General features: G+C 43.6%; 1 protein-coding gene across 1 annotated transcript in view; it reads left to right on the top strand.

Moving 5' to 3' along the window:
• The window catches only part of MNAT1 (MNAT1 component of CDK activating kinase), a 669,332-nt gene that overhangs the window by 184,470 nt on the left and 457,568 nt on the right, over positions 1-27,294 (top strand). Inside the window, exon 3 of the mRNA XM_078662088.1 lies at positions 11,486-11,559. Within this exon, the coding sequence (XP_078518214.1) occupies positions 11,486-11,559 (74 nt within the window). The remainder of the gene's footprint in view (positions 1-11,485; positions 11,560-27,294) is intronic.

Raw genomic sequence — 27,294 nt, 5'->3', positions numbered from 1 at the left:
TACACAGCCCTAGGCAACAAGATAAAGGAGGAATTGTCCCGTTGGAACAAAGGTACATTGTCGTTGCTGGGCAGAATAGCGGCGGTGAAGATGACTCTCTTACCGCAGGTACTGTATCTATTTAGGGCCCTACCGCTTCAGCCCCCGAAAGGATGGATCGGGCAGGCTCAGGCGGACATCGCGCGCTTTGTCTGGCAAGGCCGCAAGCCCAGACTCAAGAGGGCCTTGTCCACGCTAGCACCCGAGTCCGATGGACTTGGCATACCGGATCTGCACAAGTACTTCCAAGCGGCTCAATTGCGGTATTTAGTGGAGTGGAGCAAATGGGAATCTGATAAGCACTGGCTGTTCCAAGACCAGGCGGTAGGACCCTGCAGGAGGTACCTTTCTTACGCAGAACTCACCGCCCTCCCAACCTCTATGCGTCCTTTATCACGCGAGTCCCGCTACGGGTTTGGGACGCCGTGAATGCTAAGCATGAACTCACCACCTTCCCGTCACCGTTTACGCCTCTGGTTGGAAACCCAGACTTCCATCCTGGGATGGAACCGGGAGCCTTCGCGCACTGGCGGGCGGCTAGGTGCAGTGCGCTGTTTCATATGGAAGGCCCGGATGGTGCCATATCGTTTCAGGATCTCAGACGAGAATACCACCTGCCGGAGACCGAACGAATGCGATATCTGCAGGTGCGTCACTGGGCGCTTCAGCCCCAGGTGCGTGATCTAGCTGACCGAAAGCTCACACCATATGAGACGTGGCTGGCGACACGCTCCTCGGACTCCAAACTTATTTCAGACCTATACAAGCTCTTGCAACCCCCACCTTTCCACATTTACAACCCCGGGCGGGAACGCTGGGAGCGGGAGTTGGGAAGGGCACTGAGCCACACGGAATGAGACCACATTTCCTACCGGGCGCGCCATTCTGCGTATCACACCGGACTCACCGAAACATTCACCAAGATATCCACCTATTGGTACTATACACCTGAGAGGCTACATGACATGAACCGAAACATTGTAAACACCTGTTGGCGAGAATGTGGACAAGTTGGCACAATTACACACATCTTGTGGGATTGCCCTTTATTGAGTCCCTACTGGAAGGAGGTCCTAGATGAGATAGATCAGTGCTTTGACATTGAACTACCTCACTTCCCAGCCTATGTCCTGCTCGGATTGCCCAATGGCCTGATGTATCCTCTGAGGTCCAGGAAGGGTAGGCAGATAGCGATCGCCTAGGGCTCAGCGATTCAGAACATACTCATTTACTGGCGCACCACCACGCTCCCTACCATTGTTGGCTGGTTACATAGGTTGTGGCACGTTCTGGGAATGGAGAAGCTGTCCCTCATGGTGGCGGGTGAGGTAGATAAATTTGAGGAGCTGTGGCTGCCTTTCCATACCTTACTACAGTCAGAATTGAGAGAAATTACCTGTCCCCGATATCTTCGGTTACTACGTCTAACCTCCCTGGCTAACCCATCCACTTAGAATGCCCGGGGGGATAGTCTGACATGAGGGATGGACACATTGCGGAAGTGTTAGGGATGCGGGACATTCGCACAGCACGGGGGGAGGGGGGATGGGGATTTGGGGGGCGGGACGGGAGGAGGGGAGTTGGGGAAGGGGTTGTTGGTTCCTAACATTGTCGTCACCGCATACACAACTGGCACTATGCCCGGAAGGAAGTTATATCTGAAGCATATTGCACGCTGATGGCGCTCCTGTGGCGGGCACTTTGCACTACTTCTTTTGAGGCGACTGTATTCATTTGTTTGTATTGTTTTCCATAATGCAATAAAATACTTTAAACCTAAAAAAAAAAATGACCCCTTGAACCTATTTGCTCCCTGCATGAAAACGACATGCATTTCAAACCCTCTAGAAGAACAAAATCAGCCAGTATCTCCATTGGAACAGCCTTAAGAAACCGCAACACTCCAACTAAAAGAACCATTCCTCTTGGTCAGTACCATTGACCATGCCATGCTAATCATCCGCGCTCAACAAAAGGGAGTTGTAAACACTTCCCTAGAATGGATCCAATTCTTTTTGTCCTTCAGGTCCTAAATAATATCTAGGACTTTCTTTGCTGAACCCTCCCTGCCTATTCGGCTGTAGACATCCCAGAGTCCCACCCATCTCTTTCCTTTTTGAAGCAGTATTTCCACCTCCAGGTTTTCGTAATCGGTTTCTATGAGCTAAAGTTAAACCTTTGCAATTGGCATGAAAGTGATCTCCACAATCATGGTGTCTGTGGATTCCTGCTTGAAGATGATCTGTTTGACTCAAAATCATCTCAAACTGATCCCAGAGTAATCTGAAATAATACTGTCTGGTCCACCCATTTTATCTTCACCATCAAAGTGTGTTTTGTCTCTTTGCCCTCGGTCGAAAGCTTCAGTCCACTCCATGCTAGAGCAGTCTGTGGACGATCAAGCACATCTGAGCGACTGTGGCCCGGGGCTGTAGACCATTCACCCTTAATATACGGTCTACTTAAAACCTCTTTCAGCACATCAGGCATGTAGACAGTTTTATTCCTAGCATTACCTCAAAGTTTGTTTTAACAATATTAGCCATAGTCCTGTCTGGGTCAAATCAGAAAGGATTCCCTAGACCATTCTGACATACCTTTTGCACAGTTTTAGTAAACTCCGAGGCCAGACTGATACCCTTGCTCTGAGTCAGTATAAGAAATACCTCCTCTGTACATGCTGCACTGACAGAAATGTTGACACAACTACTTCGTTCTCCCTGATCTATTGAATAAATTAATGAAAAGACCATTGCGCTCACCAGCGGGCAATATCGGCCTAATATCTAGAGTTGACGTTTGATGACATGTGCCTGATGTACGAACGAGCCACCGTGGACAGCACACGGCTACCAAGCCTAGCCCCACACTCTCACCTTGCTCCGAGCTGCATTTGACCTCGGATTCTTCGTGGAAGTGAAACCAAGTTTCTCGTGAAGTCCACGCATGCCGACACAATGGAAGACATGTTGTGCGTGGTGATAATTTAACCTGTGTGCATGTAAACAGATTCTAGCCTTGCATGCGTATGAAAAGCCTTATTTACACACACTACAGCTGCTGTTCCTCTCAGGGCATTGTTCACATTACCAACATCAGAAGAACAAAACATGAACAAGCACACAAGCTATCCAATGTACTTATTCAAAGTAAGGACGATTTACGCAAAAATAATCCTGTAACAGTGAAGGCCAAATAACTTTGAGGCGGTAAAATTACCATACAACAGATTAAAAAATGTATACAATTCCGATTGGTCAGAAAATGTATGTTAGAAGCATGAATATAGCTTTGATCCTTTGTACCGCTCCCTTAATCCCGAGTTTTCACCACGAGCAGAAGTTGTTTGTTTGGTTGTATCCCCATTTTAAGATGAAGGCTGTGTCACTTTAAATATGGCATCGCCAGTCACCAAGCCATGTTGTAAATTACTTACCTTCAGTGATGTATTGCTTGATTATGATCTGTGCATGCCAGCAGTGTCACACTGGACCGCGCAAACAGAACAGGAGCACACCTATCCGGCTTAGAGATCTCATGATTCGAGTGTGATTTAAAAAACTAATGTAATTTAATGAATATATTTGCTTATTTTTTTTTTTTACATGAGGGTAGTGGAAGAGGTGAAGGGATCTGTGTGGTGTATAATAATGAGAATGAAAGTTTTTCTATGCTAAGAAGCCGAAAATAATTTCAGTTACCATAAAGTGCCAGTGGTTGTGTTCACACATGTTATGTAATCTTGCATAGGAACAGCTGTGGAGGAGGTTTTGGGGGACAGCAGAAAAAAAACCCTGATTCAAGATGTGACTTTGCTGCAGTTTTCAGTCTAGTGGGGTGTGGCGGCAGTTTCTAGGGCAAACCTGGCAACACCCTACTTTTTTCGAAAGACTCTAGGATAGGGCAATTCCTGTTTGACATGCAAGATGTCTTTATGCATAAGGTATGCGGGACACAAGTGTATTTGCTCGATGGCAATTTCAATGGATGGAAATCTTTTGGAACCTGCTTGGGCTAACCTCAGTGATAGAAAATAGGGTTTGCCGATGTTCCTTGAGAGGAGCATTGTTGAACAAGCAGCGGCAAAGCCAGTAGGACTAGCCTTGGCTGCTGACCTTTTGGTTCCATAGATGCTTGTTATTTGTGAATGTTTGTTGCATGAAGGTGCGTATGTATGAAAATAAGCACTGTCGAAATCCCAAAATTTATATTTTTTATTTAAAAGTACACATTGCGCCAGTGGTCCTTGGCATTGAAGGGATTACTTACTGTGCGGATTTGCACATTGTGCAAGAGCAGAATGCAGGCAGTCGATACCTGACGTTGGTGACTTCCAGAATCCATCGACACCGCACCGTCGTAAGGAACCGATGCCTCGCCGCCACCGCTACATCACCTCCCTGGCAACAATAAGGAACGGACACCTCCCCTCCCCTGCATTGCAGTAAGGAACCAAGGCCTCACCTCCCCTGGGGTCGTAAGGAACTACCGCTGCCTGGCCCCAACGAAGCATCACCTTCCTGATGCCGTGCACCGTCCGTTTGTCAAGGTACTATTCTTTGGGGCTATTTGTGACTCTGTGCCCAATGCTGCGCACCTCACGGTCAGCGCCGTACTTTGGATTCCCTTCTGTCACAACATTGTAATAGCTCCAGGTGGAGTTATTTGTGTGAAGAACCTATTTTTGAGGATATCTTGGTACATTTATTTTGAATTTTTCTCGTTTTGGTCTTGTTAGGTTTAGATAAAGATTACTAATTTTTCTAAACTGGTGTGGTGTACATTTGTAGTGTTTTCACTGTTACTGTATGTGTGCACAAATGCTTTATATATACACTGCCTCTGAGATAAGCCTATCTGCTCGTGCCAAGCTACGAAGGGGGTGAGCAGGGGTTGTCTAAGTGCGTAACTCCATTACCCTGACTAGAAGCAAGGGTCCCTACTTGGGCAAAGGTGCAAACCATTGCCAACTAGAGACCCCCCCTTCTAACATTGGTGGTCAGCGGTGAGTATTTGGACTTGCATTTGGGCCTAACATACAGTGATTGGTGCACACTACTAGTATAGTGCTGACCATTACGCAACCACATAAATATTTTCCCTGTTTCCCTTTGGAATTTGATTGTTGCAACTCTGGTTAGTTGTTGCCCCTGTGGGGCCTTGTCAAAATGGAAATCAAATTTTGGCACCTGCATATCTACAAGATGAGGGAAAATAAAGCCTTTTGTTAGGAGATGGGCTGCCTGTGTAGAGGAGATCCACAAGGCAGGATCTTGAAGCAGTCCTGCATAGCTTTGAGGTACTAAGTTGGGAAGCAACACTATCAGATGACACTGAGGAGGAATCTGAGGGGGGATCTCCAGCCAGAATACCAAGCGGGCAGTGGCCCTGAGATGGAAACATTGTGTGAAAGATCGGCTTGTGAGGAGAGGATTTGGATTCATGCTTTTGACCGGAGGCTGAGTAGATAGAGCGAGCCTTCGCTGAAAAAGAAATGTGTGTAGCTTTGGAAGTGAGCGTGGCTGGGCCGGAGGGTGGAGTCCAGCTTCAATGGTAGCAGCAAAAAGGGGTTATCTAGTGCTGAGGGAGAAGTACACACACACAGAGATGTGGCGCCTGACTTGACAAAGGGGGTCTACGTACACTGGGGGATTCAGGTTTATGAAGTGGCTGCACTGGTCCGCAGTGTCCCTGAAGTAGATTGGAGAACTAGCACAGGGGATCATAATCCTAGTGGTGGGAGGGCCACTCTACTGACTCTAGATGAGAGGTGCAGGGTGAGGTGTTACCCCATGGTAGAAGTCCTGGTGTGTGAGTGTAGAGACCACCCAGAAGAGTGTGGGTTGAGTGACAAAGACAGTGAGACACTCTCTTGCCAGTCTCAGGAGAGTGATATGAGGTACGTGTGCGAAGCACTGGATGGTGAGGCAAAGGGTACCTTGGTTAACACCTGTGTTGGGCTCTGTGATTCAATTGTTGAAGAGCATATTTGAGGTCTCTGTTTTCCAGAGCTATGCCAACACGTGGTAGAGTGTGAGTTCTCTGACCACAGGGAGCTTGCACCAGAGTCGGACCTTTTAGTGGATTCCAGAGGGTCAGAAGAAGCATCTGGGGGTGATCCCGAAGGAGGTGGATCAGGTTTTCCCCAGCCATGTGAGATAGTGGAGGGTTGTGGTAGCCCAGATAGGTCCTAGAGTAGTGAGAGGGGTGTAGGCTCCCATGTCCTGTCTGAGAGGAAAAGTGGGTTGTGTCCTGAGGTGCCCAAAACCCTATCTCAAGGCCTGGTTGGTTCCATGAAGGAACACCAGGAGGGAGGCCTGGTCTCTAACAGGAGGTCATCCCAGAGGGGATCCCAAGGTGTCAGGTGAGCTGGGAGCGGCTGCTTTAACAAGCTTCTCACCAGTTCTGGTGTCAGGTAGAATGTCTCCAGTTGGGATGGTGTATGAGTCCAGAGAGAGGGGTGGCGGGGACACATTTCTAAGTGGCAGGATCAGTGTGTCAAGGGTTGCCAGCTCTGAGGTCAGAGCACCCCATGAGTGACCCTGGTGAGGCCACCTCTGGCCTGGGTGAAGTGTGTTTCCCATGAGGGAAGGTGTTGGTGTTCTCACCCAGAAGTCCTGGGTTGCCAGACACAGGTCCAGCCTAAAGGTGCAGACCCTGGGTTGGAGGGCCAGGTTCAGGGTGTCCCTCCTTCCCTGGAGGAAGGGGTGACTGCTAACAGTGCTCCTTCTGGTTTGTCTTCTGGGGTACATCACTTCAGGTGGGAGGGTGCGGGCAGCAGTAAAGGGAGGGGCGATGAGAGGGCAGCCTCACCCCTGACACCGGCCAAGCCTAAGAGTACAGACCCTAGGATGGGGTACCAGTTGCAGGATAGCACTCCTGAACTGGTAGGTGAATTGTGCAGGCCACCTTATTAACGCTCGCTTATTAGTTGCAGCATGTTTTTTAAATTTCACTTTACCTCACTTTAGTTCACCATTGGAGTGGTACACACTCGGCTGGAACCTGTGTTTGTCCTGAAGAAGAGCATTGGGGAAGCTCGAAACATGTTGACGTTTACTAGGGACCCCTAACACATTATAGCTAAGCCCCCTAGAAACTCACCCCGTTTTTACATACCAACTAGGAGCCAGAATAAAGTTATTTCGCCCACTAGTTAGGTACTTTTAACTCACTCCACTCCACAACACCACTGCACTACACATAACTCCTCACTGTATAGTGCGCCTACGTAACGTCGCAAGTCATTGCACGCCTCAGTCCGCAGCGGATTGAGATGGTCCCTATGTTAAAGCATGTCACAGTGGGGAAACCCTGGTGAGTGAGGGGACTCGAGAAAGGAAATTTCTCCTTTCCAACAGATTTTCTGACTCAGACTGACCAAAAATCCATCCTTTTTCAGCTAGGTTCCTTATCTGACATCTCGGATTTTGAAGATCTACTATTGCATCAAGAGGGTGGACCTAGCATTTCCCTCTGCCTCCCCCCTGTTTTTGATGTTATAAGAATTGTCCCTCAGATATGATTAAAAGAAGAGAACACAGGAAGTTGGTGCACAGAAGCCAGAAATGGCTATCCTGACCTTGCCTTCTGTCAGATACCCTATAGCGTTATTTTCGCTTTATACATTTTAATGAAACCATAAAAGGAAAAGAAAAAGTTATATAGGTCTTGAGTGGTTTAGTGGCACAACCTGCCACTTCATTTTAATGCTGATCAATGCAGTCTGATCAACCAGTTCAGTACATCATACTATTCCTACATTAACAGTGTGCTCTGTATGGATATTATTGGAAATTTGCCCTTCTAGAAGAGTTACCCTGAACTCTGTGCAATATACCTCTGCTAATGTCTGCTTATGCTACTCCTTTCAACGTGATAAAATTGGTATAATCCTGATTAACAGGTACCAAGTTGTACCCATGGCCTGTAAGCTGAATGTCATAAGTGCCTGAAGCACTCGTTGTGCTATCCACAACAGTGTCAATTTAATCATGATTGCAGGCCTGCCACCATTTGCCTAACTGTGCAGGTCTTAACTTGAAAAATGACAAGTCAAAATAACCTAATTTGGCAGGCCTAACTCTTCCTTTAAAATATTTAGAAGCCACCCCGTAAGTAAACTTATTGCCCAGAAGCACTTTGCATTTTATTTAAACATAGAACATGTTAAAGTTTAATATTGTCCTTACAGTAAAAAAGCCCTGAAGGCTATTTTCACTGTAACAGGGTTGACTGTTCCATAGGAAAGAATTGGGATACAGTATTAAGTTTACTAAATGTTACGTCTGCCTATGACACAGCTACAAATGTATTTTCAGAATTCTTTAAATATTTATTACAAGACCATTTTCATGGTGAAGTCAGATTTGTAATAAATATTTTGGAAAGATTACTTTTAAAGAACATACTGTTGCCCTGCCTGAAGTCCCTGGAAGCTAGATCTGCATTTTGTTCTCCCACTTCTGGCCACCAGTAATCCGCATTTCAGATGGCGCGAATGATGTGTGAGCTGCTCACCAGGACAGAGACGAAAAGGCCTTAGATGTGGGGAGGTGTTGTTTTACCTTTGGCCAGTAAGCTCACCTCAAGAACTTGTTTAACTTTATTGAGCCCTACCCTGTTACAAGCATGTGTAGAAAACACCCAGACCTGGACCCTTCTTTTGTCCCCGTAGCCCTAATGACCTCCATCACAGTAGACTTTGCAGTGTCAGGTCCTGCTGGAGTACCAGGACCTGCTTGACAGGTCTGCTGGGTTGACGTATAACATTTATGTACTTCAAAGGAGGGAAACAAAGTCTTAAAACAATTTGTGTGTATCCACTGTCGGGTTACTGAAAGGTCAAATTTGTTCTATGAGATGCCTGTCTCTTAGTTTCTTGGTCGTACAGGGACTGTCTAAAACTGGATTTAAGTGTTATATGGGACACTTGGAATAAAAATAGTACACTCTCTACACACACCCAGCCCTCCGAGTTTAATGAGGATGAAGACTTTGGCATCTTGAAAATGCATAAAGTGGGTAGGGTTAGCTCCGGTACCCTTTACCTCATTGGTAAGGGCGTCCCCCAGCAGTGATTCTAATCCACTAACTTGTGCCAGGCTTACATTTGGCATCTCTACACACCAATTTCAGAACACTCTTGTGGAAGATCAGAAGAGGATTTAACCTGCTGTCTGAGACCTCAGAAGAGCCTAGAAGACTGGACCTGCTCTCCGTCCCCAGGACAAAGAAGTGGACTCCATGGGTCATATGGTTGACCTCCTGTTAAAGCTACAGGGGCACAGCAAGCTACAAGAGGCTTTTTCCTATAACTGCTCAACTAACCAGTTGCAATTGGACTCGGACTAAACCTTCCTGTTGACTTCTGCCCCCTTGAGAGTCTCCAAGTGCCACCCCCTGGGGCCTATAGAAGTTTACAGCTGTGGTGTATTGGGACATAAATGACTAAAGTCAGATGTTAACATCTTTGACCAAGACGGACCTGGTTAGTATTGTCGACTATGCTCCATCACAGTCAGCATCAAATTGCGCCTACGAATGGGTCTGCCGCAACCATTAGCTGTCATTGCCACTTCCTTCTTCTTGGCGCTATTTAAAATATTAAACATTCATCTCTCTGGTTCCCCTTATTGGATTGTTATTTTGGTGTCATTTTGTATATTACATTTTACTTTATTTTTCTAATTTATTTTGTGATTTGTTTTTTATGGTTTGGATTTTTATTTTTTATTTTATAAAGTTTTATATAGTGCGAACCAGATCCCGAGGGATATCAGAGCGCTTTACAAAAGGATAAAAGGGAGAGTACTACTCCAGTAGCGATATCAAGTAAGAATGCCAAACAGTTGTAGTCGCAAAAATCACATACAGGTGATACACAACGAGAAGAGAGGGAGAATACAGCTCCAGTAACAATATCAGATAAGGATACTAAACAGTTATAGTCACAATAATCAAAGACAGGTGGTACACAGCGAGTAATGAAATAAACAGGTCAATATCAGGCTGCTATGGGGGGGCAAACCTTACATCCGAGAGGAGCAGAGAGCAAAAACACAGGATGGTAACAAGGATGTAGAGTCAATCAACACCTGTTGTAGGATCAGTGGTTGTGCACAAATGCACATCGGCCAAATTAAGGTAAGAATTTGTTCATTAGGAATCTTTTGGCTTCAACTTTTGGCATTACAACTTTATTACTGTTCTTGTACTGCAGAATACTTTATACGTCACTTCTAATTTAAGCCTGTCTGCTCTGTGCCATAGCTACCAGGGGATGGAGCTCAGGTTAATTAGTGGCCTTAAACAAAACAAGGTACTGCATAGTCTTTTAGTGGCTGCATTCCGCCTCACCGTTTGATGGAAAGTTAAAGTTTTCATTATTGCATACCGATATAGTAAAGGGTTATGAAAGTCTGGTCTGTGGAAGAAACCAGATTTCGATGACAAAGGCTTCAAAGAGGAAGAGAAGAATATCACGGTCTGCTGCACACCTTTTTTGTGTATATTTCAACAGACTCATTGTTATATGAATGAATGACCAACAGCCCTTTTATCCAATAAAATATCTTCAAACCTGTTTACTCTGTTTGATGCTAATGTTGAGTTAATTAATCACCCTGGGATTAAACACTGTTGATTAATCTTGGAGTAATTCACTTTAAAAAAAATATATATTTTTCTCAAAAAAACCTGGTTTATAATTTTCACTAATTTCCGACGTAATTCCCTCTTTATTTTTTTTAAATAATAGTTTAATTGCTTTAATCTAACAAATTCTCCCGGTCTTAATCTTTTGATCCTTCTCTTGCCTGTGTCATACTTTAACTGTTTTCGTTACCCTTTTCCATTTCTATTTACCTTTATCCTGTCTGATATTTTTTTCATTTTATGTTTTTTGTTTCCAAGTTTATTCCTACCATATTTGCATCCCATGGTTTTTATTTAAGAAAATGCATACGTTTCATCTTTCCACAAAACAAAATAAAATCATATGTTTTAATATCACTAAAACAAAGTATTTTGAGTTGCATTCGGGAATTTTGTTATAGGAAAGGCAACATATGTGATAAGAGTGTATTAGAAAACATCTGTCTGTCTTCTGAGCTTAAAACTGTAAATTCTGTGGAAAGCAACAATTAAAAATTAACTTACTGGCCTTCTTGTAAATTGCAGTCCTATGTGCACTAGGGATTTTCACAAACTTCTAAGTGGACCACTGATCAAGATACTGAAGCAAAAAAAAAAACGCATTTGGACACAATAGATTACAGCTGTTTTCTCTAGTATGAGCTCTAATGCAGGACCAGTTTTGTGTACCCAATTCCTATATTTTCTCTAATTTATCAGAGTCGCAACTTATTTACCATTTGTTAGTCTTTTCATGTCTGAATGCTTTGAACTTCATTTTTATTTATTGATTTTATTGTGTTTTTTAAAGATATAATAAAAGAGAGGAAGACTTTCGAAGTCTAAATGAATATAATGATTATCTGGAGGAAATAGAAGATATTGGTAAGTTCTGACATGTTAGCCTTTCTTTATTACTGGCAATGATATTGATTAGCTGTCCTGTTAGAATTCGTTTTGCTGAAATGTACTCTGATGACCCAAGTATATTTTACATGAATATACACAAACAATAGAACTTGTAAATAACAACCGTGTTCTGGATGTATAGAAAACGGTAAATTAATGAAAAATGTTTGACAAGTACACGGCAAAATGAGAGTACCATACGGTTGACATACAGTAGTTCTATAGCTAACCAATATAGTTTCTTTCGTAATTTCCTCATAGTTGATTCTTAACACCTAAAGTGTTTGAAGCACCCTGTGTACCTGTTAGAGTGCCTGGACTTCGAGTACTAAGCAGTCCGGATTAAAAGAGTGCATCAGGATTTGCACAATGCGTGATTCCTGCTGGCATGAAGATTGTGGCCAGATCTGCTTCTATTTAGTAGTAGAGGGTAACATTTGGAAACATTTCCACCAGCCAAGTTCCTTGCTGCTAGACCTATTGGACTGTCTTGTGATTTGGACTTTTTAAATACAAGAAGACAAATGAAAGTCTCAAAAGTTAGTCCTGCATTCAATAGGTTACTATTTCGGGTTTGTGCTGCAGCGAGAGGCCTGTTACCAGGGAGTATGGCACCAGTTGGGTAAAATGTGAATGGGTTGTAGCAAATGTGGTTAGAAAGTGACATTTTAGTAGTACTGTCACACAGCGGAAAAATCTATCAAGTATTTTAGACAGCGAGAGAAGATTGTGATTACAACGCTTAAAAAGCAAATTGAGCCAGAAAGAAGACCTCTGGAGGCTATGAAGTAAGTTGTGAAAACAGATCTGTTGACTCGAGATCATAAAGACAACGGTAGGTTTTGCCTGTTTAAAAATGGGATGTCGGAAGAGCGCCATACCATTAAAGCTATTTGAGGTTTGCTATCACCTCCGTAGAGGCTCACTGTTTAGGCATATACGTATTCTTCAAACGTAATAAAAATAGAAGGCATTAAGCTTGAATAGAAAGCAAGTAGATTACCAAACAAATTTGTAAAACCCATGTTTTAGTCTGTCTTCTCATCATTATCTCCAAAACACATGGTGCGTGTTGTTAGGAGCAACCCTCTTGTTTTTGTATGTGTGCATGCAGATTTCAGAGTGTTATTATCAGTTGCTTCATTAAGTCAAGCTTTGTAGAACTTAATAAAACTGTATTTCTAAAAAATTCTGATGTGTTGCATAAAAATGTGTTGGAGAGAATCAATACATTTCCAGTGTTCTATGGTGTTCTAGCAAGCCTCCTCCTCTCATTTGTCATCTGGTATTCTCAACAGTGAGATTGCACCTAACTATGTCTGTTGATTTGGGTCTAAGGAGTGTTAGTGGTGTAACGTTTCTTAGAGAAGTAAAGGACTACATATACTTTACTTTGTTCTGAGAATGTCGTAGTGCCTGTTGGGTCCTTAAGAGAATATCAGCTACAAAAGCCTTTGTATTCAACCTTGATCCCAACATTTTGTTTGTTTTTACTTTTTCCAAAAATTTCTACCTGATAAGAATATGGTATAATCTTCTTTATTGTTCAACGCAAATATTTACTGACCTTGTAAGACTGTCAAAGACTCAATGTCTGATAGCAATGCTTTTTCCCACATTATCTGTATTTTTTTCTATTTTTCAGTTCCTTCTTCAGGTTTGTCTGTACGAGTTGTTCTAGACGAGTTAAGATTTGCTTGGCTTGTCATCACTTTACCACGTACCACTACATAAGTGCCTTCTGATCATTGCATTTCAGTTATATCCTTAGTCATTCAATTCCAGGTATTTTCCTTTATAGTGTTTCTGATCTCAAAATGGTTCTACAGATCTTTGATAATCAGTAGCTTCATATTTTCACGTGGTTTGCCAATTGTGGCCAAACTAATGGAACTAGACCAAGATGAGAAATCATATTTCTGGCTATTCCTGCACCTATAAGACAAGACCCTTCGCTAAACTTGACAAACAAATGCTATATTGTCGTAAATGTCATGTCAGTGTGAATATGGGAAGTGAGCTCTTTATTGTTTGTGTAGGGGCAGAATTCCAAGAATAGCACTCTAGCTGTGCCAACGTTACCCTTGCCACCAGACCTTTCCCTAGATGTTTGCTTTTTGGCACAATGTATGGGGCCTCAGACCCTAATGACCAGTCAAATTGTAGATCTGGTGAATACAATGGAAAACCTCTGGCATGACCTGAGAATAGAAAGAGACTCCATTGGTTTCCCATCATCCTAAGCTTAGCCCTGAAGAAGCTTTCATCTGGTGGCAGCTAATTATAGTCTTTGTGGGTGTCTACATGTGCCTTGGAGAGTTGCCTGCCTGTCCTTCTAAATCAAAGCCAAGATTCTTTGGGCAGATGGCCACCCCTTTAATTATTTTTTACTTATTGTAATGTTTGCGAACATTACACACAGTCATTGATGATTTAACTGATTGCATTCGTTAGTATCAGGGAGTCACACTGCTCTTTCTGTCCATGCCACTCTGGGGAAAAATCCACTGAGGATTCAGTTAGAACAACCCCTGAAAGATGTACTTGGGCCTCAGCGGTTTACTTATGTTTGTTTACACATACAGTAGTACAGCATCTCCCTACTAGGCAATGTTTTCATCTAAGCCACCCTTCATAATCCCACTGAGAATCCATCTACTTCTCATAGGGGATAAGAGTGGGTCCATGTTCGATACATATATTGTTTTAGAGTCCGAGAATCACCGAAAACTGCCACTTCAAAAAAAAAAAAAGAATAATAATAATAGTAATACTAATTGATTACCTGATTGCTCCTGTGTTGTATAGTGTGGATATTGAGCATTTCTTGCATGAAGGATGTATTGTAGAAACTACGAAGTGGATTATTCTTATGTCACCAAGGCAGAACTACTGGTAAATGTGTGTGCAGTATACGAAAACAAATCTACACACATTTAGACAGTTGAATTCACATTAATGTATGAAGTTAGTTGTTCTGGTTCTAATAGTTTAGGCATGAAATTATCTTCAATAATTTTGCTGGAGCAAAGGCCAGTACAAGGACTCTGCAAAATCATGGAGCTGAAAAATGGACCTACCACATTTAATACACACTGTCTTTTTATGAATGAAACTGGATGAGAAGAAACACATAAACTAGGGCATTTTTGGGGCTCAAAGTGGAGCTCTCTAACAGCCTACACATTGGATGGAAAATAAACTGGGATCCAGCAGTTCTCAACCCAAAAGTTGAGGGGTTCAGAGACAATAGAATAGACTTTCTATATTTGAGGTTTAAGATCATCCAGTTCCAGAACTTTACCATTTACTGGATTTTGTAGGCTTAATGTGACCAACTAAACCTCCAACTAGAGTGTCTAATGTAAATACAATCCCAGAATCAAAGCCCCTGAATGGTATCATAAAGGAATAGGCATGGACTTTTTATATTAATTTTATAAATCATATAGAAGTAAAAGTTCAGAGAGGAGAATGGCACGCCAGAGGCACCCTATATTTTCAGAGATGTTAAGGTTATTTTTAAAAACTTCAGATTGTCCAATCCCTCATTTTCAAAGTTTCCCAGGGCACAATAGCTGAACTGCAGCGTTTGACAATCCCAGAACTTCAGTAGATATGCTGGTAGAGGAACACTGGTATTGGAGCTTCCATATGTTGATGGCGTATAGTTTTTCATATTAGAAGGATTTATAGAGCACAGACCTAACTTACCTTAGCGAAATGTGGTGTTTTACAATAGGAAAATGAAACATGAACCAAGAACGGAAGAGAGCATAAAGCAGTATATGGTATTCTGTGAAGGTTAGATGTTGATTGAGTTAGTTGAAGAAAGGTAGGGTGTTTTAACAGGGCATTAGGCTCAATAATAACCAGAATCGCTGATGTTAATTCGACAACAGATATAAATAATCTGGGCTAGCCAACATAGGAACAGGTGGGCAGGATCCATGCCAATTTTTTAGGGCTGACTATGTAAATTAGTTCCATTTAGATTTATGTACATACGTTTATCTTGTTTGGATATGATAAAAACCTGGAATAGCTTTACCTCCATTCACCCCGATCTGCATCGATACCCCAGAGCACAGCACGTGTGCTCTGCTCTGGATATACAAAACTCTACCTGCTGGACAATCCAGATTTGAGATTAGCAGAGCCCATGGATTCTCCCAAAATGACTTGCATTTTACATCAACACTTTCTGGAAGCTTTTTTTCTCAAAGTCTTTATGTGGGGCAGACGCAGTCTGATCATACTTCTGAGCCTCAAGTGAATGCCTATGGGAGTGACTGCCCAACGGATCAGTGAAACGTGTAGCCGTTACACTAAAAGGGAAGAGAAAATGTACAGTGGGGACAATTATGGCTTTTTAAGTACAATATTTTGATGAGGCGGTCGGCCTAATGATGCAGTGGTGTTGAGAAAGTATAAAAAAAAGATAACATTCCTGACGCGATGTTAGTAGTTCATCTTAAACATAGTTGATGGTCTCATGAAAGGAGGTAGAGCTGGAAGTCCATCCAAAGTCCCAAAAGGCCTAAAATGGAAAACAGTGCCCTGAGCACAGTAAAGGTGACATAAATTAATGTTGTACTCCGAGTCCACATGTCAACAAAATTATCACTGGCCTGTATGTTAGTCCTGGAACAGACAAATGACAGTTATTGAAGGTTCTGCAGCCAAGTAAGCGTAATCAATACACTTCACAGACATTTAATAGATACATTGTGCTGTGATCTGCCATGGACTGTAGAAGGACAGTGCTTTATTCAGCTTAAGTGCTGCCTATTGATGTAAAGCACGTTGCAGAGTGCAAATTCCTCTTTCTGATTAAAAATAGAAGAGGTCATCTGTCCACTATAATAGCGCCCCGATTTACGGGGTGCATGGAGGTGCTCACATCAGTCAGATGCTTGGGGTCGATTTGCAGTAGTATGTTCTCTTGTAAACAGTGGAACATGTCTGCATTTATACCTGCCAGAATTCACAAACGAAATCTTGGCAGTCATAAATAGGTTAACTATGGAGGGTTTCTCTGTCACGGCTGCGGCAAAATACTCTTTGCAGGAGGTGTACGGGGAGAGTTGATGAAACAAGGTGTGGTTTGTATTGAAGTTTGTAGGTATTCACAACCTCTAATCCAATTCTTTTCCACAATGGAAATGGTCGGAGATTTACTAGAGCAAAGAGAATGAGTAACTTCACCCCAGGATGGGAAGGGAAATGGATCGCCTCCAAATTTGAAGGACCTCTAGAGAGTAAAATAGAAAACAAAATGTGCCTTTGCTCATGTAGTTCCATGTATCCACTACCGAAGACTACACTATGTATATTTATGCATTGGGTAAATTGAAGCCCAGGCAAATGTCACAAGGCCATCCCAGTAATATGTCTAGAAACCAACCCCTGATGCAGCTTTCAAAGCGTACTGCTGGGAATGTTTGCGAATTCCAAAAAGAAGTAAATCTGCATCCATTCGTATATTTACTATTTTTGTTGAAAGTTGCCCCTCTCCACATAGTGTGGTTTGTTTGGTCTTTGGAAGAAGGGAAAGGCACTTCACATAAATGCTGTAGTGTCTGCTTTTACCCAGTGACTAGTTACCCTTTATTCTATAGAACCTCTAGAATAGGTTGAATGAACCTTGCTAAAATTAGAACCAACAGACCTCAGGTGCGCACAGATGGCACAGCAGGTGCTCTACACTGCAAAGCTATCTCCTGCCCTTGATGAAAAGAACAATGTCAAACAAATCTCCTGAGGAAAAAAAACAGAAAGCAGAAAGGAAAAAGACTGCATCAACTCTGTAGCTCCTTAGCTCTGAGCAGATTTATTTTAGTTCAATTGCAAAGAATGAACGATTTTTTACCCTGGAAGAAGTCTAGGCTTAGCTGTCCATGGAGGTCATACAACAAAAGATCAAATGTGCCTCTGTCACAGCAGACAGAGACCATCCTTATTCTAAGACACCTGATCAGTTTAATCAGTTATTCCTTTGCGGTCATCCGTGGTTTGTTGTGTGAATGTGTAGTGATTATTACATTTCTTTGCTTGATATTACTATGTATTAAAATAATGTAGAACACAACCAATGAGGATGACATTCTTTTAATATTCTTTTAATAGAGCAAAACGGACACGTGGATTGTACATTCTCTATTACAGAGAAATCTACATCTAAGCGCAGTGGCACAAGGCTAGTGATGAAGGGGATTCTTTCTTGAATAAGTACATTTTCAGCACTGTCCTTAAGAATGCAGCCGTTGTCCTGTCTCAATTTTGCTCCACAACAGCAATACCTAAAAGAGGTAACGTGTGGACCATGTGAGACAAGCAAAGACTATGAGAAGAAAGACATGGGACAATCTTACTCCTATGAAGAATGGCAAACCTTTTAAATTTGTGGGGGTTGAGCCCAGAAATTAAATCTACAATAGTGTTTTTTTAGATGTGTTGCAAATTCACACTGGACAATCCTTCGTCAAGAGCATTCACATCATCTAATCTACTGTACATAACTAAAACCTGAGTCAAGATGGCAAACACACCCGACAAGAGATTCTTGTTTGTTTAATTATTTGTCCGATTTCTGTGCATATATATACATGTGCATGTATAGGGTATGTTATAGCACAAACCTAGACAGGAGGCAGTGGATCGCTGTAGAGTCAAAGGCAAAGACACTGGCACCATGCGATTGGAAGGCTATCTAGCTTCTAAGAGCAAAACTGGACTGTTACTTACTTGTGATCTAGTGTTTTAAAGTAGGTGTGTCTTCTGCTCCTTTCTTAAATTGGGACAGGGTTCGTAGTTAGACCTGATCGTAATGAGATGTCATTCCAGATCCTGGGTGCATAGATAAAGGAGGCCAGTTACCTTGTTTGTTTCCTGTCTTTGTCTCTAGTGGTCATCCTTTACATATATATAATACAACCCCATGTCACCAATTGATTTAATTCTCTTAACAATGTACCAACCAAAAAGTGTTTTGCAAAGGATGTTGAAAGTGTACTGCATAATTACCTTTAGGATACAATATCAGCTTTAAAAAACTTCTTTAAATCCAGTTTATTTATGGTCCTGTTTCTGGATAACTGCATCATGTTGTTACTGCATAATGATATTTATGCCCTCTGTCTAATAGTTTAAGATTAATTCCTAAATCCTTCAAAAAGATTGGGCACATAGATTAGACGATGGCACTAGCAGGTCCTTAATGGGCTACTTCTTTCGTCTTAAGGGCTTCAGAGTATTTGAATTTTCTTCTCTCTTGTGCTTTTTGGTGTTGCTAGGGATTTCACCAAATCTATGTTGCCTTATAATCCTAGTTTTATTTTAAGGCTTATTAAGAATGTCTGGTCACAGTAAATGGTGTTTTTATATATTACATTTTCTTCATCTGCTCTCTTATCCTATTTTTTTATGCAGTCTGGTGGTGTTGCTGTCTGTCCATTATATTTCCTATTTCAGTCTTTTGGAACATTTTAGACCAGACTGCTAGATGAAGATGAAGGTGGTAAAATATTGTGACAGGAAGTAAGAAGGTTGCCCTGTCACTTATAAAGTTGCTGAAAAAAGATGTGTTTCTTTAACGGCAACATCAATAATGTTTTACCCCCTGTATAACGTATAACAATATTAACAAAGCAAGCATTCCATTTAGAAACTGAATTTACTGACCTGTTTACCAGGTCTGTGCTTTACCAAAAGTATGACATTCACAAAATCCTTGCAGCTGGCATCTGAGAATGAAGACATGACCACTTATCACGGTGGCAATAATACTTGATGCTGAACTAATCCTGATTTATGAAATTGAAGCCCAATAAAGAGTTATTGTTTTCTTATGTGGAATTTCACTACTGAAGGTGGTAACTTAGCAGAAGTCCGGGTTTACCACTTGTTATCATTATTCATGTGCTACTATTGTGATTGACAGTATGATTCATTAGGTTTGTTATCAAACAGTGTCTGGACATGATCTATGTATTTTAGGAAGCACGAGTGTTATTACCTTGTTGTGAGATTTATATATACTGTTTTGTTACCAGTTAAGCCCTGATGAAGTTCCAAAAACTGTTGTGGTTTTGAGGAACGAAACGCGTTTGCTGTCTCTGTGCAGCTTTGTCAAGTTTGAAATAAAAGACGAAAAAGAAAGAAAATTATTTGGACTTTTGTATTATGTTCAGTGCACCTCCATTTGTTCAAAAAGTATCCTTTTGGGGTTTTGCAACATATTAAAAATGACACTCAAGGATAGAAAGTAATTATAGAAGTGTGCTATTTATTAAAATATTTTAAGAAAAGAAGGCATCATTTCAAACAGCACTATCTTTTCATCTATATTATTATTAAATGGAAGAAGCAGACATTTTACATATGCCCCAAAAAAGAGGCACAATGGTGTACAGGGCTTAGCACAATTATACCACTGTGTAACACCAAACGAAGAAAGTAGTGCAGTCGACATGTCATAAAAAACTACTGTTATTTGAGCACATTTTAGGACGTTTTTGATAAAGATGTAGGTGTTCTTTTTGTGGCAAGAACAATCACAGCAGAACATATGTGCTGGCCTTGTGTGTTTTGACAATGAGATTACACAATACACTATTTTTAACAAGCACTGAAAAGGATGTAGGGCTGGGCTCTAAGATGCTGAGCTGTTGACTCTGTCAATCCTTTTTTATTGCTTTTGCATGTTAAAGAATGCACACGCATGGCAGTCAATCTTTTAATAAGAATATAGTAGATTAATATGGCATGGCTCCTCTCCTACCTCTGGGCCTGTCATCAGTATTTCACTCTGTGGATCACCTGCAATGGCTCCAAAAGCTTTATTGACAGTAGTTTGAAAGACTCTACTCTTAATTAGATTACGACTTATCTCATAGCAAAAGCCCATATCCTCACCCTGCCTCAGTTCTGAGCTCCTTTATTTACTAACCAGGTTGGAATTATCAAGGCGGAACAATGTCCCATTTGTTTTTTAATGCATAACATTTAAGCTTAACATTCAAGTCTACATGCTACAGCTGTGTTGACAATTCCCATTTCATCCTAAAGCTAGAAAAATCAAATACAATCAGACCTGGGCGTGTCGGAACTTGGCAAATGCCTGGGGGCATTAACCACTTGGATGCTGCAAATTCACCTGAAACAAAGTAAAATCCTCACTTGCAGTAAATAGCAGAAATAAAGCCCCACCTCTCTCTGGTCAAAGGAATTGAATGGACCCAAGATACCTCTACACAATGGTAAAATGTATCATAGACTTCAATCTTTGCCTCAAACTACAGGTCTACTAGGTCACCTCTACATTGCCTGTAGGTTTTTTTGTTGTCTAGAAAAATCAGACTTGAAGAGACTCCTGGTTCCCTATGCGCCATTCTACCTTTTACACTCTGTAGATGTTCTGCTGTTCCTGGATCTACGTGTGACATTACATGCTGTGGTGGTATTTCCTTCCACTTCTGGTTCCTTAGCTGTGAAAGTCCTTTCTCTTGATTATCAGGGCGTTAGACAATGACTTGGGGCATTATTATGAGTACGGCGGTCCTGGGATCACAGTACCCGCTGTGGCGGTCTGACCACCACCTCCCGTCCACCCTAGTACGAGTGTGGCGATGGGGCTGCCACCTCTGCTGGGATCAGGGATCCTACGGGGTGTGACAACAGCCTGAATATACTGGCGGTGCGTAGTAAAGCCCTTGAGATTCAGACTTGCACTGAAAACTTTACTATTTGCTAAGCCTTAGTTGTGCTCTAAAAATAAATAAAAATGTGTTCTTCACAATTAGAATACATACGATCTTCACTCTCCTAGAACTGTCTCACAGTTAATCCTGGACTCTAGAGCTGTAATGTGTCAGACTGTGACTACTGGATGTAGTGTGTCAAACTTTGACTATTGCAGTGGACGATATATTAGGCTATTTAGACAAAAAACAACAAACTTCAGTGGACAAGTGCTAAACCTCAAGTGTAACCACATCTTACATGCTCTAAATGCTTTGGACTGTTTTGAATTGGCTACTAAATTCTCCTTCCAGGCTCTTTGCATTGCTCATCGGGTGATATACAGGACTGAATGAATCTTTAACCACTCAAAATTCAGTCTCTAGTGCCAAAACAGGACTCTCAAGTCTGAAAACCACCGGTTCTGATCACCCTAAAAAGAAAAAAAAAACTTGAATATACCCCGCTCCATATAGATGTGCAAGTTTTATTGTACACTTATAAAGAATATAATCATAATAAGCAGTCATACAGTCCTGGTTGTTTTCTGAAACATAACACCAAGTCAACTAAATACAGAAAAACACTGGTCATTCTATACAATCAGCGATTCTGTCTTCCACACTCCTTCTGCTCACTCTTCTGTTAATATTGTGCGGTGACATGACGCCTCTGCATGGCTTTGTGAAGTGGTGGTGATGCATCATGGTTACACTACATCTGTAAACCTCATGCACCTCACCAAACAAGCACTGGATTGAAGTAGTATTTCTAGAATGCACATGCACCAATATAAAATGCATCTTGGTACTACACTCGAAGGCTGAATGCACATCAACACAGACAGTTGTGTTATTCCAGATAGTAGGATCGAGATGGCTGGTGGACCTGCCACCTCTCTTACACGTTTGACTCTCTGGGCCTTTAGCAAAAGTGCTGAATCAGATCACAGTCCCAATGTTGATAATATAACTGCTGCATCTTGTGGTACGATGCAAGCTATCAGCATTGTTGACGACCTTATGCATCAAGCGTGCATATTTGGCGAACGACCATCGCAGCGCATGTGTTTACGTCGCGTGCCGTCACAACACACGCGACGTTACGACGCGTGCGTTCACTGCGCACGCCTTTACATCGCAGGTGCAATTACATCGCGGGCGCTTACAACGGACACGGGCGGCGGGGAGACATTGCTTCTGGAATCACAAGAGACAGTTAAGGACGACGATGTACTCGTAGTATTTTAGGCTTTAGGGTAGTTGATGGGGAGTGTAGTGGAGAGGGAGGGTTTTAGGCTTTAGGGCTTAGGGTTAGTAGTATATGGTAGTGTTTAAGGCTTTAGGGTTAGGGCTTAGGGTCGGATATGGTAGTGTTTTAGACTTTAGGGTTAGGGCTTTTAGGACTTAGGGTTAAGGGTCGTATATGGTAGTCTTTTAGGCATTAGGGTTAGGGCTTAGGGTTAAAGGGCTTATATGGTAGTGTTTTAAGCTTTAGGGTTAGGGCTTAGGGTTAAGAGTTGTATATGATAGTTTTAGGCTTAGGCTTTAGGGCTCAGGGTTAATAGTATATGGCAGTGTTTTGGGTTTTAGGGGGTCGTAGTGTGTTTAGTACGTTACTCACAGTGTCGTTTAGGCCTTAGGGCCAGGGGAAATGCGCATAGGAGTAAAAATCACAATTAAAACCATGCAGGGTGTATGTATTTTGCATGCTTTTCTATAGAAATGCGACGTAATAGGTGCGTTGTGATTACTTAAGATGTAAAGGAACATGCGATGTCAAAACGGCGATGCGAGGGAATACGATATAAACGTTTGCGATGTACCACCATACATCCACATATTTGGAGAGGATGTGCTGTTAAATGGGGCGTTAGTGGCAACTCTTTCTGTCATATGTGATTTGGTGACATGTTTTTAGTCCAGGTGCATTTTAATTGCTATAGTCTTGATCCTTTGACTTTCTTATGGAGTTATAAGGCAGGCCCAAGCATAGTCTATTAAAGTAGACTATTCAGGATGTTGCGGCTGATGCCATTATTTTAGCGTTTTCACTATTTGGTCCAAACAGGAGATGTTTTCAGTTATTTTAGAGAGTGAAAACAAGAAAAACAGGTTTATTGATTTCAGAGCCGTGAGATTAGTTGTGGTCAGTGAGTACAACTAAATGTGACCCATACAGATTGCTATGGAGAAGTTCCCATGAAGAGATAGGCATGCTGACCTAGAGGAATTGACAAGTGAATATCATCTTTGGAAGATATCACCGAGATCCTGAAAGACCTGACTGACTTTATCAAGGGTTGAAAGTAAGTGTTAACAAGTATTGGCAAAGCCTAAAGATCTTCCCTTTTTGACTTGGTGGCTTTGCCAGTGCTTTATGCTGATGTTGTAGAGCATCGGCAAAAGCAACAAGCATTAGGAATGCATTAGGGCTCGGGTTTGTTTTAAGTTAGAGATAATGGCATTGTAAATGGCAATGTGTTTTAGGCACTCTGCACTACCACTCTGCACTCTGCACTACCAATCTGCACTCTGCACTCTCAATCTGCACTGTGCACTCTGCACTACCAATCTGCACTCTGCACTACCAATCTGCAATCTGCACTCTCAATCTGCACTCTGCACTCTGCACTACCAATCTGCACTCTGCACTACCAATCTGCACTCTGCACTACCACTCTGCACTCTGCACTACCACTCTGCACTCTGCACTACCACTCTGCACTCTGCACTACCACTCTGCACTCTGCACTACCACTCTGCACTCTGCACTACCACTCTGCACTCTGCACTACCACTCTGCACTACCACTCTGCACTCTGCACTACCACTCTGCACTCTGCACTACCACTCTGCACTACCACTCTGCACTCTGCACTACCACTCTGCACTCTGCACTACCACTCTGCACTCTGCACTACCTATCTGCACTACCACTCTGCACTCTGCACTACCACTCTGCACTACCACTCTGCACTACGCACTACCACTCTGCACTACGCACTACCACTCTGCACTACCACTCTGCACTACGCACTACCACTCTGCACTACCACTCTGCACTACGCACTACCACTCTGCACTACCACTCTGCACTCTGCACTACCACTCTGCACTACGCACTACCACTCTGCACTACGCACTACCACTCTGCACTACGCACTACCACTCTGCACTACCACTCTGCACTACGCACTACCACTCTGCACTACGCACTACCACTCTGCACTACGCACTACCACTCTGCACTACGCACTACCACTCTGCACTACGCACTACCACTCTGCACTCTGCACTACCACTCTGCACTACGCACTACCACTCTGCACTACGCACTACCACTCTGCACTACGCACTACCACTCTGCACTACGCACTACCACTCTGCACTACGCACTACCACTCTGCACTACGCACCACCACTCTGCACTACGCACCACCACTCTGCACTCTGCACTACCACTCTGCACTCTGCACTACCACTCTGCACTACGCACTACCACTCTGCACTCTGCACTACCACTCTGCACTCTGCACTACCACTCTGCACTCTGCACTACCACTCTGCACTACGCACTACCACTCTGCACTACGCACTACCACTCTGCACTACGCACTACCACTCTGCACTCTCCACTACACACTACCACTCTACACTCTGCACTACCACTCTGCACTACGCACTACCACTCTGCACTACGCACTACCACTCTGCACTACGCACTACCACTCTGCACTACGCACTACCACTCTGCACTCTGCACTACCACTCTGCACTCTGCACTACCACTCTGCCCTACGCACTACCACTCTGCACTACGCACTACCACTCTGCACTACCACTCTGCACTCTGCACTACCACTCTGCACTCTGCACTACCACTCTGCACTCTGCACTACCACTCTGCACTCTGCACTACGCACTACCACTCTGCACTACGCACTACCACTCTGCACTACGCACTACCACTCTGCACTACGCACTACCACTCTGCACTACGCACTACCACTCTGCACTAGCACTACCACTCTGCACTACGCACTACCACTCTGCACTCTGCACTACCACTCTGCCCTACGCACTACCACTCTGCCCTACGCACTACCACTCTGCACTACGCACTACCACTCTGCACTACGCACTACCACTCTGCACTACGCACTACCACTCTGCACTCTGCACTACCACTCTGCACTCTCACTCTGCACTCTGCACTACCACTCTGCACTCTGCACTACGCACTACCACTCTGCACTACGCACTACCACTCTGCACTACCACTCTGCACTACGCACTACCACTCTGCACTACGCACTACCACTCTGCACTACGCACTACCACTCTGCACTACGCACTACCACTCTGCACTACGCACTACCACTCTGCACTACGCACTACCACTCTGCACAACCACTCTGCACTCTGCACTACGCACTACCACTCTGCACTCTGCACTACGACTCTGCACTCTGCACTACGCACTACCACACTGCACTACGCACTACCACTCTGCACTACGCACTACCACTCTGCACTACCACTCTGCACTACGCACTACCACTCTGCACTACGCACTACCACTCTGCACTACGCACTACCACTCTGCACTACGCACTACCACTCTGCACTACGCACTACCACTCTGCACTCTGCACTACCACTCTGCACTACGCACTACCACTCTGCACTACGCACTACCACTCTGCACTCTCACTCTGCACTACCACTCTGCACTACCACTCTGCACTACCACTCTGCACTACCACTCTGCACTACCACTCTGCACTACCACTCTGCACTACGCACTACCACTCTGCACTACGCACTACCACTCTGCACTATGCACTACCACTCTGCACTATGCACTACGCACTACCACTCTGCACTCTGCACTACCACTCTGCACTCTGCACTACCACTCTGCACTCTGCACTACCACTCTGCACTCTGCACTACTTCTCTGCACTCTGCTCTACCACTCTGCACTACGCACTACCACTCTGCACTCTGCACTACGCACTACCACTCTACACTACGCACTACCACTCTGCACTACGCACTACCACTCTGCACTACGCACTACCACTCTGCACTACGCACTACCACTCTGCACTACGCACTACCACTCTGCACTACGCACTACCACTCTGCACTACGCACTACCACTCTGCACTACGCACTACCACTCTGCACTACGCACTACCACTCTGCACTACGCACTACCACTCTGCACTCTGCACTACCACTCTGCACTCTGCACTACCACTCTGCACTCTGCACTACCACTCTGCACTACCACTCTGCACTCTGCACTACCACTCTGCACTCTGCACTACGCACTACCACTCTGCACTACGCACTACCACTCTGCACTACGCACTACCACTCTGCACTACGCACTACCACTCTGCACTACGCACTACCACTCTGCACTACCACTCTGCACTACGCACTACCACTCTGCACTACGCACTACCACTCTGCACTACGCACTACCACTCTGCACTACGCACTACCACTCTGCACTCTGCACTACCACTCTGCACTACGCACTACCACTCTGCACTACGCACTACCACTCTGCACTACGCACTACCACTCTGCACTCTGCACTACCACTCTGCACTCTGCACTACCACTCTGCACTACGCACTACCACTCTGCACTATGCACTACCACTCTGCACTCTGCACTATGCACTCTGCACTACCACTCTGCACTACCACTCTGCACTACCACTCTGCACTACCACTCTGCACTACGCACTACCACTCTGCACTACGCACTACCACTCTGCACTACGCACTACCACTCTGCACTACGCACTACCACTCTGCACTACGCACTACCACTCTGCACTACGCACTACCACTCTGCACTACGCACTACCACTCTGCACTACGCACTACCACTCTGCACTACGCACTACCACTCTGCACTACGCACTACCACTCTGCACTACGCACTA

This window comes from Lissotriton helveticus, chromosome 9 (assembly GCF_964261635.1).
Source record: "Lissotriton helveticus chromosome 9, aLisHel1.1, whole genome shotgun sequence".
NCBI lineage: Eukaryota > Metazoa > Chordata > Amphibia > Caudata > Salamandridae > Lissotriton > Lissotriton helveticus.
This window is presented reverse-complemented; position numbering and strand designations above follow the sequence as displayed.